Source organism: Phragmites australis, chromosome 4 (genome assembly GCF_958298935.1).
Source record: "Phragmites australis chromosome 4, lpPhrAust1.1, whole genome shotgun sequence".
NCBI lineage: Eukaryota > Viridiplantae > Streptophyta > Magnoliopsida > Poales > Poaceae > Phragmites > Phragmites australis.
Window position 1 is genome coordinate 42449388 of NC_084924.1, and position 14128 is coordinate 42463515.

The 14128-nt window shown below is 40.9% G+C and overlaps 2 protein-coding genes across 2 annotated transcripts; both read right to left on the minus strand.

Annotated features, from left to right (window-relative positions):
* Positions 1-449: 449 nt before the first annotated feature.
* LOC133916605 (conserved oligomeric Golgi complex subunit 6-like) lies at positions 450-6445 on the minus strand. The gene is made up of 11 exons (XM_062360348.1): positions 6082-6445; positions 5930-5982; positions 5264-5411; positions 5027-5134; positions 4518-4585; positions 3927-4050; positions 3704-3850; positions 3303-3563; positions 2939-3223; positions 1884-2027; positions 450-1195 (listed from the first exon to the last, which is right to left on the minus strand). Exons 1-11 carry the CDS (start codon positions 6295-6297, stop codon positions 689-691), a joined length of 2061 nt encoding a protein of 686 aa, XP_062216332.1. The 5' UTR covers positions 6298-6445; the 3' UTR covers positions 450-688.
* A 172-nt stretch (positions 6446-6617) lies between these two features.
* Positions 6618-13686, minus strand: LOC133916604 (nuclear pore complex protein NUP133-like). The gene is made up of 8 exons (XM_062360347.1): positions 13415-13686; positions 13086-13210; positions 11225-12994; positions 10011-10726; positions 9232-9390; positions 8717-9035; positions 8151-8218; positions 6618-7494 (listed from the first exon to the last, which is right to left on the minus strand). Exons 1-8 carry the CDS (start codon positions 13588-13590, stop codon positions 6958-6960), a joined length of 3870 nt encoding a protein of 1289 aa, XP_062216331.1. The 5' UTR covers positions 13591-13686; the 3' UTR covers positions 6618-6957.
* Positions 13687-14128: the final 442 nt, after the last annotated feature.

Below are 14128 nucleotides of genomic sequence, written 5' to 3' on the forward strand. Positions count from 1 at the left end.
TCCGATAAAGTTAAATTGCAACCAAACCCTGATATTTCTTCTTCTTCAACCGAAGACAGCCTTGGATCTTGAGTTCTTGATTGACAATAATAATTTCCACACCTGCCAAACCTCAGTGTACATTCCTCAGGCTCAGTCAACCATTCCAGCTGGTTAATAAGCCAAATTTGCACGAAAAACAAAGCTTACAGTGCACAAGCTACAGGAAAACTGAATCTACTTCAAGTGTGGTACTGAATATAACAGAGAAGGCTGCAATGGATTTGGATGTTTAATGTTTTGCTGAAGAGAACAAACAGTATTTCGTATCAAACTGAAGTATGAGTTTTTCTTTTTCAACTAAAGTTGGCAAGTTGAACTTGTTATTCGTCACTATCTTCAGCAACGCACTAAACAGAAGCAGAAGTACTTGCTCGAATATTAGACAAAAGCTATTTTAACACGATTGCTTCTGGTGTACCACTGGTATCATTAATCGGTCAAGCCGGACATCAAAAGTACATCACTAATATTCATGTGGTTTTATAAAGCAAGAAAGAATTAAGGAGAGACACTATGATACAAGAGTTCCGTGAAGAAGTACAGTGTACACCACCTATATTTTGGCAATGAACTGAAACGCTGCTTGTAGTTGGAAATTTACATCACATTGACTGCTCAGGGTTTTAAAAGGCATAGTGCATAGCCCTCAGATTTCCAGTATAGTTCTTATCTGCTCAGGTGAGTGCTTAACCAACGACCTCGGGTCAGGATAACAGTTCTTTGGATCCATCACTGCCTTATAAATGAGCTCATAAATTTCTGCTAGAGCTCTTGCCAAACCATAGCACGCATCTGAACGTAACCTTGGAACCTGCAGTTGCTCAAATTCAGGCAAGGAACCTTCTGTTCCAGTCACAAGGCCATAGAATGCCTTCAGGCAGTCCAGAAGCATTTGTGGCGATGTCTCGACAACATCTGCCAGAGGTCTTGCATCAACCTTGCTGTCATAGTCCTTTATGTATGGCATCTTATTTGACAGTTCACATTTCCTAAGAATGCTGTCAACTTCTTTATCTACAAGGGCACAGATATATGCTTCAATCATAGAACGCAGGTTGTTTGCATATCTTGCAGCAACCTCCTGGCCCATCAATGGTTCCTGAATAGCTGATAAGCAGTTGATGAGGTAGACCTTGGACAAAGATTCGGCGCTCTGCGTTTTCATGGAATGAATAAATAAAGGGGAAATGGTGATGTATAAACAAGACTAAGTTCCTTGGATGAAAAGCAAGTGTCTAATTTGATCCTGAAAGCTAAAGAAAAAAAATCCATCTGATTATGAAAAAGTTATTTAGTGCACATCAGAAATCATAGTATCATCCCCTCTTTAATATAATTTTACTGGAAAGGGGTTATTAAGAAAATTAAATCAAAGCCAGAAAAAACAATCATGAAATACAACATGTGCAGATTCCTCATAGAGCAGTGTCGGGGAATGGAAGAATGACATGTTTACAATTTAGCAGATGAACAATCATAACTGTTTTTCGATATCATATAAAGACACCTGAAACATAATTTGAAATCACTTGAAAAATGTCTTGAGTTTTAATATTGCAACTACAAGGAACTTTTTAAGGCTTCTCCTTACATAACATCTATGTTTATTAGACCATATGATAAGCAGTTATGATAGAACTGGAAATGAACTTGAAAAAAAAATCCTAGTTTTAGTATTTTAGCCAGAAGGAACTTTTCAAGGTTGCCACACAATGTACATATTATGCTGGTTCAAGTGAACCACAGTTAACATAAACTATACACTCAGTAAAGTAGCCACATATTATTTAATATGGTCTAGTCATCCTATATATGGTAAACATAACAAGTACGCTGCTAACCAGAACCAATGCAGATAAATTCTTTGACAGAATAGCATCAACTGATATAGAATCTCTGCTATTTCCACTAGGATCAGAGCTAGTTCTACCACGGCGTGCAAGTGAACCTTTTGACTTTTGCGCCTCTGCAGCTTGCTCACACATCTGAAAAGTTAGGAATATTAATAGAAGTACCACATGTAAATAATACTGCAGATAACATCAAACTATTCTGTTGCAACAAGAAATGCTACATAAGATATATTGTTATACATAAATTTGCTGGGCTATATACCTATTTCTAGGTATAGAATACCACTTTTTGTACCAGCAGCACATGTCATCTGTAGTAACTGGCTACTTGATGTGTATGAACACATTAACCTAAAAATGTGGTTCTGCAGCAACTAAATGACGAGCAACTCAAGTGTTATGGTGTGTATTGCAGCCATTTGCTGCATGTGGGCTGGTGCTAAATGAGAACATGCTCGCTATCATATTCTTAGGCAACACTAGTAGCCTAGCACTACTTCATATAGTGCTATTACCAAAAACAAAATGTACAATAACGACTTCCGATGTTTTGTGGAGCTAGTAGGCATAGATGTGCAATTTGTTCATCATCATGACCAAATAACATCTTAATAACATTATCATAACCAGCCAGTATTGTACGCACCCTGCTGAAGTCCTAATCTTCTCTCTCTAACTTATTTTCTGACTGTGAGGTACACTTTTCTTACATCATCACATAAAATTACTTATCAACATTACACTGATTCATGAGGGTAAGAGACAAAAGGGAAGGAAAAGTAGACGGAAAAAACATTAAACAACTGAAGAGTAATAATTGCTTGAATTAAAGGATGAGGAGTGCAGGAATAGATATGCTGCTACTTCCAAGGATTGCCCCATGACATTACAGCGAGCTTTAATGACTATTGTCTATAATAACTCTTTAAAATCGTACTATGGGTAAACTTTAGCAATCGAATGACAGTTTTTTATTTGCCAATAACACCCTTCAGATATAGGCATAACATTACAAGGCACACTCAGACACGAAAAAAGCTCACCTGAATTATAGGATCCAGTAATGCAGAAATGACAGGATCAAAGTTTGGTCTTTTCCCAGAGGCAGGAACCATCATGCTATTGTAGGTATCTATAAGCTCAAGTAGCAAAGAAATCCCTTCTCTTACAGCTGGTGGGGGAGAGAGGTCCACTGCAACGAGTGGAGGATATCGCAGTAACTTATCTCCCCGACTCTTCAGGATATTGAAGAATGTCTGCTGTGCTGCATCTCTTAGTGACCATATTGTATTGCACAATGCGGTGTCCCCACCCAACAGTTCTGATATCTAAAATAGAAAGAAATTATATGTAAACAGAAACATATTTTGATTTACTAAACTGCAAAAGGTAGTACTCTGGACTCACTGTGTAGCCATAGAATTCCAAGGTATTGCTAAGTTTGAAAGAAACTATCAGGCTTGGTTGTGACTGCAAAACTTGCTCAACTCGAACTTTAAATGGCCGACATGCCCCTTCAAATACTCTATCAAGCACAAAAGTTACATCAGACTCTCCTCTGGAGGAATCACCATCTCTTCCAGAATGACGAGGAGTAGTTGGACCGCTGTCAGTCATTGCATCAGGATCAAGCAAGACGACTATAAGCTCTCTTTCAGATGCCAGTGCCTTCACAAATTAAAGAATGAACATTCAGGAAAGGCTAAAGCAATATCTAAAGGTAGAAACACTGATTTGAAAATAAATAAAAAAGAATCAGTACTTGTTGGTTCCTATGTCTAGCAGTAAGGAAAGCGCAAGGGAAACACCTGATGTAGCCAACCCAGCATTTCTCCTACATAACGAAGAGGATCATGAGCATGCACTTCTATTGGTCTTGGGAACCCTCCAGGTCCACCTCTAGTAAGAGTACTTATAAACCGCCTGAATAAGGCATGGTGTCTCATGTTGGCAACCTGTGAATGAAGACCGCCCACCATTAGATATCATTTGAAATAGAGGTGACTTTGCAATGTAAAAGGTATAGCATACCTCTTCTGCACAATACTTGAATAGAACAGGTCTTTCCTTCAAGCAGCGAACAGCCCTTTTCAAAAGTTCACTTACTTCAGGATTGTCACTATCACCTAATTTTTTACATTCAGCTTGAACCCACCTGATAAAAGAACGGAAAAATGTGTTGCATGCTTGCATGTTAATGTCATTTGATAATATATAAAGAGCATAATGCAATCCAAATCAAAATAAAGTAAGATGCTATTTTGGCAGTACCTATCCTGAGAAAGGTCAAATTAGGGCACCGATCGACAACTATCAAAGTTGCCAAAGAACATTTTGAAGAATTTTACTCCCTCATTCCACAATATTTGTCCAATTTCATGGTAACCGATGATTCACAATGTTTGTCCATTGAAGAAATCAAGACTAGTAATTGCAATATTTCCAAACTATACCCCTACTTTAATGCTGTGAAAGAGGTTAAATGGTCATAGCATGATATTGGTCATTTTTAATTAACTAATAGTAAACTTAGCACCAAAAGCAAGTGGAGTGAAAAATAGTGTCCTATCATGCATGAAGAATAAATGAAAGGAAAAAAGCCATGACTATATAAGGGCATACCTGCATAATCTTTCATAAGCCCCTTCTTGGTACACAGACATCATATCCATAAGTTCCAAACCAGCACGCTGAAGAAATAAACAAAAAGTTTGACATCTGGTATAAGTACCCCATGCTGTTTGACTAGAAAACTAGCTAGTGGAAGTTTAGCCAACTATGGAAAAATCATAATGTCAAAGCATCGTTGAGTTTACTCCATAATTGGCAAAAGATGGGTTCGTAGACATTTAGCCTTTTGGAGGAAAAAAATCCAGAAAAAAAGTTCACAATTGAGATCTGTTAGGTGTTTCAAAAAAATCAAAAAGTGGATAGTACTTATTTTTCTCTTTTGGGTTTCATGAACATGACCCCCTTTATTATAGCCAGTTAACAATCCACTTTTCTGCTTTGATTGAAGGCATGAGAAGAGAATGTGATATGTATAACTTGTACATATTACAGATATCACAAAGTTGTTTATGGTTTCTGAAGAATCAAGTATACAAAACTTCAAGGACAAGTGACGGTACCTGGTGGTGTGTTCGCAGCAGGACCTTGCAGTTAGAGTGTATTTCTTGGACATGCAGCAGTGCCTTGAAGAATTTCTCATCTATCTCTTCTTCCCGCAGTGCATTTATCTTTTAATCATTAACAAAAGAATACCAGATGAAAGTCGTGAACAAACTCGATCAATATATCCTCCCTAAGACAATGACTGGGGCATGAAACTTTGAGTCGATTAATTTTGTTAAGGTAGGAAGTGGTACCTCTTCATTTGAAAGTTGGTAATCCTGCAGGAAACATGACACAATTTCTTGCCGCTGAGTGATAACCTCAAGTTCTTGTTGCAACCTCTCTGTTGTACTAATGATATCACCGGTACTTGCACTACAACTGCTCAACGCTTCCTCGATCCTAACAAAATTAAAGAGAATAAAAAATAAAAAATAGTAGGCAAAGGAAGCATACCTTGAGATTAAAAGGAGAATTAAGGGGCCAATTTTGTGTAGTATAAGAAATCACGTCATGATTCTTTTAGTCTCTTATAGAATGTTCTTATCGCAAAGTATTCAGGCAAGCAAAAAGAAAGAGAGAAAATTATGCTAACCAGTAAACATAACTTCTAAGTAACACAATTCAATAATTCATGATAGAATCCCACTGCAACTACAGTGCAATATTACCAGTATCTTCTCTATTGCCTTAATTAATACTCACAATAAGACGCGCCTGACTCTTCATCCAAAATCTAGCTTGTGTTCCTAACATGTAACAATTCGGCCGTTCCTATATACTGAATTACTAGTCTACATAGCACCTAGCTTAACCTGATTTAGCAATATCGGGAAAAAAGCTAATGCTAGGATTCCCGGATCCATTTCCAGGCAGGCAGAGCAGAGAAACGCACTGAGGCAGTGGACAAAGCGACTCACTTCTTCCAGGAGTCGTTCAGTGCATGCACCTCCCCCTCGACGCGATCCAACGCCTACACGCAAAAGGGCAAAGCAAAGCAATCACCAAAAGCGCGAGCACGGCATGGCACGGCCCCAGCGTAAGGAGGGGAGGAGGGTGCACAACACTGCACCTTGTGGGCGGGGAGGGAGGCGTCGAGGAAGTGGCGGTTGATGGCGAGCGCGCGCTGCTCGATGGAGGACTTGAGGTTGCGGCGCGCCTGCGGCGTGTTTTGGATGTAGAAGGTGGAGAGCGCGCCCAGCGAGGCCAGCAGATCTGGGCTGTCCGTCCGCGTCTCCAGCACCTTCTTCAGCTTCCGGGACACTCCCGGCGCCAGCGCCGACGCCATCCCGCCCACCTGCCCGCCGCCGCGCGCAACGCCACCGGCTAGCGATCTCAATTCGGGCGTGATCTCTCTCCCCCGCCTTTCCTCCGCCTGCGAACGGAGCTTGGTCGTTCGGGATCTGGGGAATGATGGCTGATGGGTAGTAGCAGCAGGACGCGGGGGAGGCTTCTCCCGTGCAGAGCCGTGTGGCTACCTATGTTGGGCCGTTGTTCGAAAGCTGGGCTAACTTTACTAAAGCCCACTAGAAGCCCAATAAGTAGAAGCTGTACTACGCTACCGCTACTTGTCAACTGCCAGCATCTAACCTAAAAAAAAAGCCATAGCTGGGCCATCTATAAATTGAGCATCCTGTAAAACAATATCTATTGATTCAGAAAAACTGAAACACTTTTGGGTTTAAGCAACACAGGATTTTCCTCTCTAGAGAAATTAGAGGATACCTGTTTGCAAGCCACAACTCATGCTAAAAAAGGCATGAGATGATAATCTTGCAGTATCTGTGACGAATGCTTCTGCGATCGCGCAGAATAGATACAGCTGAAACTACATATTTCGTGCCGCCAATACAAGAATCTCGCGACTATGAAACTACCAGACGGGCTGCATCACAAATGGAACGACTGTAGTTTGGAACAGTCTACCCTACAGGTCTAACAATATGATTCATGAATCCAAGTCCACAGGTTCTGCAGCTGCATAAGAGAGCTCTTTGCCCATTATCACTGCGGTCATCATCAATTTACCGGCATCTGGAAAATCCTTGTGCTGCATCAGCACTTCCTCCACTGAGAAGCATTTGCTCTCCAAACCTCTCAGGTGTACATCCTCTTTCTTCACAGGCAGCACATCCTCAAAAGTACCGCCATACATCACTGCATCTGGGCTATAACACAGCCTGGAAGCGTTGAAAAGGACAGTTCCTTGAAGAGATTCTTGGATGACTTCGTCACTCCAACCTTCTGACGTGGATGCCTCTGAAAGCTTCACCCAGTCATCCTGGTTGGCTGCATTCATCCAGCATGCCTCTAGAAGGCCTCTATTGGAGCTTCGGAATGAGGCTTTTGAAGCAAATACTTCAAAAGCTTTAAGAGAGAGCTCCCGGTCTCTATTCAGGCACATCTCAACCAGTTCTGATGGATCAAGTAGCTTGTTTGTATATTTGCCTTGTGCATATAATGGATCATGCTGGACAATCTCTTCCTGTACAGAAAAGAAACGGCTAAAATTAATATGGTCTGCTGATCATCCATACTTCACTCCAAAAGAGAATTGCAGTTTTTAGGAATTGCCCATGCCTAGGTCAGTAAACAAGCGGTTACAAGATGGTTGCATGCCAGTTCCCGGTTTAAATGTGGTCACTTTTCATATTCTCATTTTTCTTTCAAACACTTAAACTTTCAACTTCCAATACGTTCTAACAGCCTTCAAAGTTGAAAACAACCAAAAATAGCTCAAAGTAACATACTTCTCACTGGGAGCTACAATTCTCCTGGTGTCTGGTACCCACTGAGATTACAGAGTTACTGACGGAATTTGGAACCCTGATGTACATACACCTAGATTTGAGCCTGCAGGGTTTTCCATCTTTTTGTACAGCTTGGGTTTGAGTACTCAAACTACATAACTAATAACTATATAACATTCTAGGAGTTTGGAAATACTAATGGACATAGTGTCATGCATCTAAATATGAAACATATAAAGTCGTGAGACGGCACAGATGTAGATCTATTGCTAAGTAGATTCTGGGTTCCTAGAATGCGAGAGGATGCCATTTTTACATTGAGGTTCAGAAACAGATACCATGACTAGAAAACAGAAATACAACACAACATGTTATGTATAAGACAATTCACCTGCAGTTTTAGAATCTGCATGTCTGCTTCTATCCGCGCAACCTTCACTTCGTAATCAATATCTTTACCTAATTGTTGACGAAAATATATCAGGAGTGCATTATCAAGAGAAAAAAAGAAAGAATCCATGCCGTCTAATAAACAGGAATGAATACGAACAAATGACGCAAACTTATGTTCCATTCTCTAAAGTAATATTCTAGACAAACAGTAACAGAGCATTTCTTATTCGGCAACAAGTTCAGTAGGTCAGTAGGATCCGGCAGATTTTCTTGAAATCATGATAAGATGCTGAGTGGCATGCAACATGAGACTGTAAGAGTTTGCATGGGGGCAATGCAAGCGCTAATTGCTAAGCATGTGAAACAACTTTAATAACCGGGACAAACACGTGAAATTTTTCAGACAAACTTTGCAACTGATAAACTAGCATTATCCATCATCCAGAAGAAAATGGAAGTCTACTTTGCATAAAGCCAAAAATGTATGAGAATATGAAAACTTCCTGAATTATTGTTTCAGTGCACAGAGTATAACATGAAAGTAGAACAGAAGAAACAGCTAACCTGCTGTTGCAGCAATTTTAGAGAGATACAGAAGACGTCTTCTTTCAACAAAGGACAGCGGCTTTCTGCTGGTTGTGAGGTTAGCATCTTCCTCAGGACTACCACGCAGAGCATACATATGAAGTGTCTCAGAAGCAGATGAGAACTGGTTTAAGAATATCTCATGAAGCCACAGAAGATCACTTCGCTCTTTCAGAAAACTGCCTAACTCTTCCTGGAATTCTTCACCCAACCTTAACAGCTTAGCGTAATGTCGGTTGTTGACTAGCTCTTTAAAAATGAAGAAACTGAATCCCCCATGAGGTCCCACACTATCATGCTGCAACAAGATCAATTGTTAGAATCATGTCCCAGAATACGTCTTGGTAGAGGTTAGAAAGTGAATGACCTATTCTTCAATGCTAAACCATTGAATTAAAAGGCAACATGTTATGTCCTGCATATCACAGTCAATATTATAGCAGTACAAAAAAAGGATCTGGGAATAAATTTGAGATATGGTCGTGTGATTATACCATAAGACTACGGAGGAGACCTGTATCGCTGAGATCATAGCAAATCTGCCACAATGTTTGGTACCCTTCATGTCGTTTGGCTGTTGCCAAAATAGGAGAAATAACCTCTCTAAATATGGATTCTTTCAGATCCAGATTGCTGGTACCTTCTCTTGACTCCTGACATGTAAGGAAAAGATATTAGTTGTTCCATATGAAGATCAAGAAGCTTTACAGCTACCAAAGTGCAAGACACCATCCCAACACACCTACATGTAAGTAAAATCGATAATCATTCAAATAGACCTTTGTCACACTTTACATTCATGGCAGCTCACCATATGATTCTCATATTATCATCGGAGAGTATTATGAGTCAATACATGTAATAGTGAATACTAGACAGAATGACTAATGTGAAAACCGATCAGACAAATAAAGAACCAATCAAACCGCAAATCACCCAAATGCAATTGGAAATTATGGATTCAGTACTGAAAATATAGCTATCTAAATACCAAAATGGTACCAGAATTATTATTAGTTATTACATACATGTGAAATCAAGCTAAAACTTCTGCAATCCATTTTCAGTAGGACAGTGCATCGTCACTTAGATAAGCTATGCTCATATTAAATAAGTACATTATTATCTGAGGGAACGAAGGACAAATTATCAAATATAAAAATGAGGTAACAGAACAGGCAAATAAAGGGACAACACAAAATTACAAAAGTTAAGCACCTTACTGCACTAAAGACAATTATTAGGAAAATAGTGATGTTTAGTTAAATCAAACCTGATATTTGGCCTCCACTATTTGTTTTGCAAGGTTGTAGAGGGATCCAAGAAGTTCATCTCTCCGTTCACAATATTCTTGGACTAGCACACCATGTTCCTCCCCACGTTCAAATTTGGCAGTTAAAAGACCTATATATGCCTCCAATAGAATATCTGTGAGCCCTTCCAGCTGAGACCATAGATTGGACTTCATTGACATGTCTGCAGCTCCTGATTCTCTCAAAAGCTCCATAATGAAGAATGCTACACTCCAGATTCCAGAACGTATGACTGGGTGGCTATTCCATGTTACCAGTCCTTCAGGAGAAGGATACCACTCCTTGTGCTCCTCCCTGTAGCACAATGCTGCCTGAACTAAGGTGATACAAGCATTTGATAACTCAAGTGTGTGTTGCATCTGAACAGAAGGGTGTTCCTCTCTATTAATAATGTATTGAAGCTGATGAGATAAGCAATAAAACAGATCCTCTATATCAGAAACTCTACTGTAGAACACTTCAGCATTATCACGATCCATTAAGAGAACAGTGTTTCTTCGAGCTTTCTCACCAACCAATTGAATGAGGTTCCAAAGGGCACCTGTAGTTTGGGTTTTTGACTGAGGTGATAAATGTGTGCCTGAGCGTTCCTGGCTAAGAGTGTTTTGTAATTCCCTAAGCTGTATCATTCCAGACAGCTTTTCTCCATGCTCCATGATAGTTAGCATTGCAGCTCCTACAGATTGAACACATTGCTTCTTTTGTCAAACAGAAGTATCATCAAAAGAAATCAGTGACAATTAAACTCAAAGAACAGAACCGAGCTCCCTTGTATATCTGTATTCTGTCACTGTAGTCCTACCATACTGTTATTATTACTACATTCAAGTAAAGAAAATAGCTAATGTGGTCATAAGACAAATGGCTAATAATTAGCTGAGACAAAGCCCATGCAACACAGCACAATAGTAGGATTATAAAAGGCTTGGTCAGAACACCCCTACAAGGTAGAGTACATGCTCTAGCTCATGAGCTGTTGGCAATCAGTCAATCACATATACAAGGATGGCAGACCGGGAAGAAAAATTCTGCAATTGTACTCAGCTTTTAAGACCAACTCGAAGTATTTTGTGTTCGCGTGATTTACAACAGCTCCTACACTTATAACTCCAATCAAAATAACATCATCTAATGGTGTTAACAAAAGAAAATGATGGTAAGAACAAATCCATACTTTGCTTTGAAGCGAGTTCTTCATGGCACTTTGACAAAACAAGAAACTGAAGGAATTTCTCATGTTTTTGCTGCTTCTCAACAAGAGATGAAACAATTGTCGAGGCAAGAAATTCAGCTTCTCTAGTTGTTGTCCAGTGTTTAGCTAATGAGTTTACAATGGATTTGCTCATCCGAACAAAAATGTTCATCTCACCCTCTTTCTCAAATGCTCCTGCTGCTCTAAGCTTTTGAAGTGCCTCATTACCTGCACCAAAGATAATAAAATCATGAAATAACCGGTTCAGTAGCATTTCAGATTCTTCATCAACCACAGCTTGCTGAGTTATGCCAGTTAATGCAGGCCTTTGCCTCTCTCCAGCACTCCAAGCCTCAGAGCTAGCTCTTCTGGGAACAACACTGGCACTGAAGACCTGAGTTCTTCTTTTCTCTTCAGCAACTGCTTCATTACAACTACCTTTTCGTGATAAGCTGCGCTCTGGTGGTTCAACCCCACCAACTAATACAGCCTTTTCAGGTATTGCCCAGACTCCTGCCTTTTCTGTTAGAACAACCCAAGCGCCTTCATCTCTGTCCTCAGCAGATGGAATAACGGAAGCATCTAAGACCTTTCCAGCATCCCAAGGCAGATCGAACTGATAAAGTCGGGTAGAACCTCTCCAATATATGGCCACTGTTGCTGTTCCATCACCTGAGAGGATGATTACAGAACCAGAAGGTTTACCACCAGTTTTTAGCCTCACGGAGAACAAGGATTCTTCGTCCTCTACTCTAGCCTTAGGGATTATCACCTGGGAAGGAGCTTTTTTCTCCAAAAACTTTTCACTTTTAACCACATTATCTTCAGATGAAAACTTCTTGTTAGGTTTGAACAGCATTGTCAAAAGAGAATACTGAGTGTAGTTTGACCCACTCACCCGATCTTTACAAAATGTAGCAACAAGGATGCTAAATTCCTTTCCATGCTCATCTATCTGCATGTCCAAAATCCATATATTCTTCTGCCCAGCTATATCTTTCTTTATGCTCACATCGCCATCAGTACCAACAATTTGCTGAGACCACATTTTTTTTACATTGATGCCATGCAAGAGTGAAATACTCCAACATTGTACCTCATGGTTAGCCAACAAAAAGAACTTTCGGTCAGCAGACTCAGATGATACATTACTTGGTAGCCAAGCCAAGGACCTTCCACCATTACTTTTCTGGGAATGCTCAGCACCACTATCTCCTAATGTATCACTATGAACTTTTCTTTGATGAATCCCTGCCGGTGAACACTGGAATAACCATAATGCACCTGCAGGCTCAGATGCTATTGCAATACATTCATGAATACCTCCTGGAACTGCAGACGCGATAATGGAGTTGAACCTGAAACAATCTGATGCACCATCACTTGCAGATGCCTCACCATAACCAAAGGGAACTGGACTCCTAGTACTTTCATCATATATGTCAGGCCAATAGGCAATAGCTTGTGCTCTTTTGTTGCAGAGGATAACACCAGTCGAACTTCTTCGATGCAATATCTCTTCAGTGTTCCTTGTAGGTGCACCACTACTGTGCCATCTCATTATGCAAACTGCCCACTGAAAGCCAGAGAGGGATTTCGCATCCTTGTTTCCAATAAGAGAAGATGGAACCTCAAGTACAAGACAGTCTTTTGCAACAGAAGCCAAGTAGCTCCAGATAAAAAGTTCATTCCCACATATCATCCATGCAAGGGATGTGTCTTTATCAATGCCACCAGCAAGCATGTTCTTGCCTACAAGAGATGCAAAACAGGTATGTATTGTTCAGTATGGTACACTATTACTGGAAAGAATAGCACAGGAACACTGAGTGGAAACAGTTACCAGAAAAAATCTTCTGTAGAAGGCTGGCTTGGGCATTCCGAACGACTTGGGGAAACTCTGCTACGTGCACCGGTTGGATCTGGTCCGAATCACCAGCCCTGTCAGTTCGCTTCGATGTCGAAATTCTGGAAATTTGCACCAAGAGGCGAGACATGGAACAATCAGAGGTCATTTGCCTGTGTTAAACGCGCTAGGCTACTAGAAATCTAGAATGAAGAAAGCAAAGGTAACCGCGCGTTGCTCGCTTCCGGCGCCTTCAATTAGATACCGCCATACGACGGAATGCGGTGGGTTTGGTGAAAGCGAACCAGGTGAGAAGAAAGGGGTACCTGGCGAGGAGGGAGGAGGAGGTCCATGGGGCCGGAGTGCCGGTGGCGGGGCGGTCGAGGACGGCGGATCCACGAGTCGACGGGGTATGGGCGGGACCTGGAGGACGAGGTGAAGAAGACGTCTCCTCCCTTTCCCTGCGGTGGAGGTGGGGCTTCCTGATCGCCGGCGAGAACATCTTTGGCGGCGCGGCGGGCGAGCTGGGCTCCTCACACTCTCCGACCAGCCGGCCTCACGGTCTCGGTGCTCCCTGCTGTGGACTAGGGTTTTACTAGTGTTTTGAGTTTGGGAAATTTGACTATAAAATATTTAAAATTAACGATATTTTGATTATACGTTATATAAAAACTAATTTGTAACAAAAATTTTATACTAAGTATTATAATTAGATCTATGCACCTCACAAAACTTTTTTTTCAAAACTTTTTTTTTTTGCCCTTATGCAAAAGGGAAAAACCCTGATATATCCATCGGGATACAAAATTTCCTTTGTTGTGTCACGACTCACGAGGGAACGTGAGGAGGCCGACGGGCAGAGGGTGCAGCACACGCGGCAGCCGGCGGGTGAGCATGCGTGGCTGCACGCATGGCTCCACGCGCGACTGCACGAGCAGAGCTGCAACTTCTTCTCATAATTGTGGCACGGCTCCTTGCCGGATTGGTGTTTCAGGTGAGCTAATTAATCAATTTTGTTTGATTTGGTCTCATGTGTGTAT

Excerpts from the sequence above, each read along its gene's own strand:
- LOC133916605 (XM_062360348.1), bottom strand. The coding sequence starts at position 6,297 with ATGGCGTCGGCGCTGGCGCCGGGAGTGTCCCGGAAGCTGAAGAAGGTG. Across the intron at positions 5,983-6,081 it reads CCTCCCTCCCCGCCCACAAG|GCGTTGGATCGCGTCGAGGG; the intron begins GTGCAGTGTTGT and ends TTTTGCGTGTAG. Across the intron at positions 5,135-5,263 it reads ACCAACTTTCAAATGAAGAG|ATAAATGCACTGCGGGAAGA; the intron begins GTACCACTTCCT and ends AATGATTAAAAG.
- LOC133916604 (XM_062360347.1), bottom strand. The coding sequence starts at position 13,590 with ATGTTCTCGCCGGCGATCAGGAAGCCCCACCTCCACCGCAGGGAAAGG. Across the intron at positions 10,727-11,224 it reads AGAACTCGCTTCAAAGCAAA|GAGCTGCAATGCTAACTATC; the intron begins GTATGGATTTGT and ends TTCAATCTGTAG. Across the intron at positions 9,391-10,010 it reads TAGTGGAGGCCAAATATCAG|GAGTCAAGAGAAGGTACCAG; the intron begins GTTTGATTTAAC and ends CTTACATGTCAG.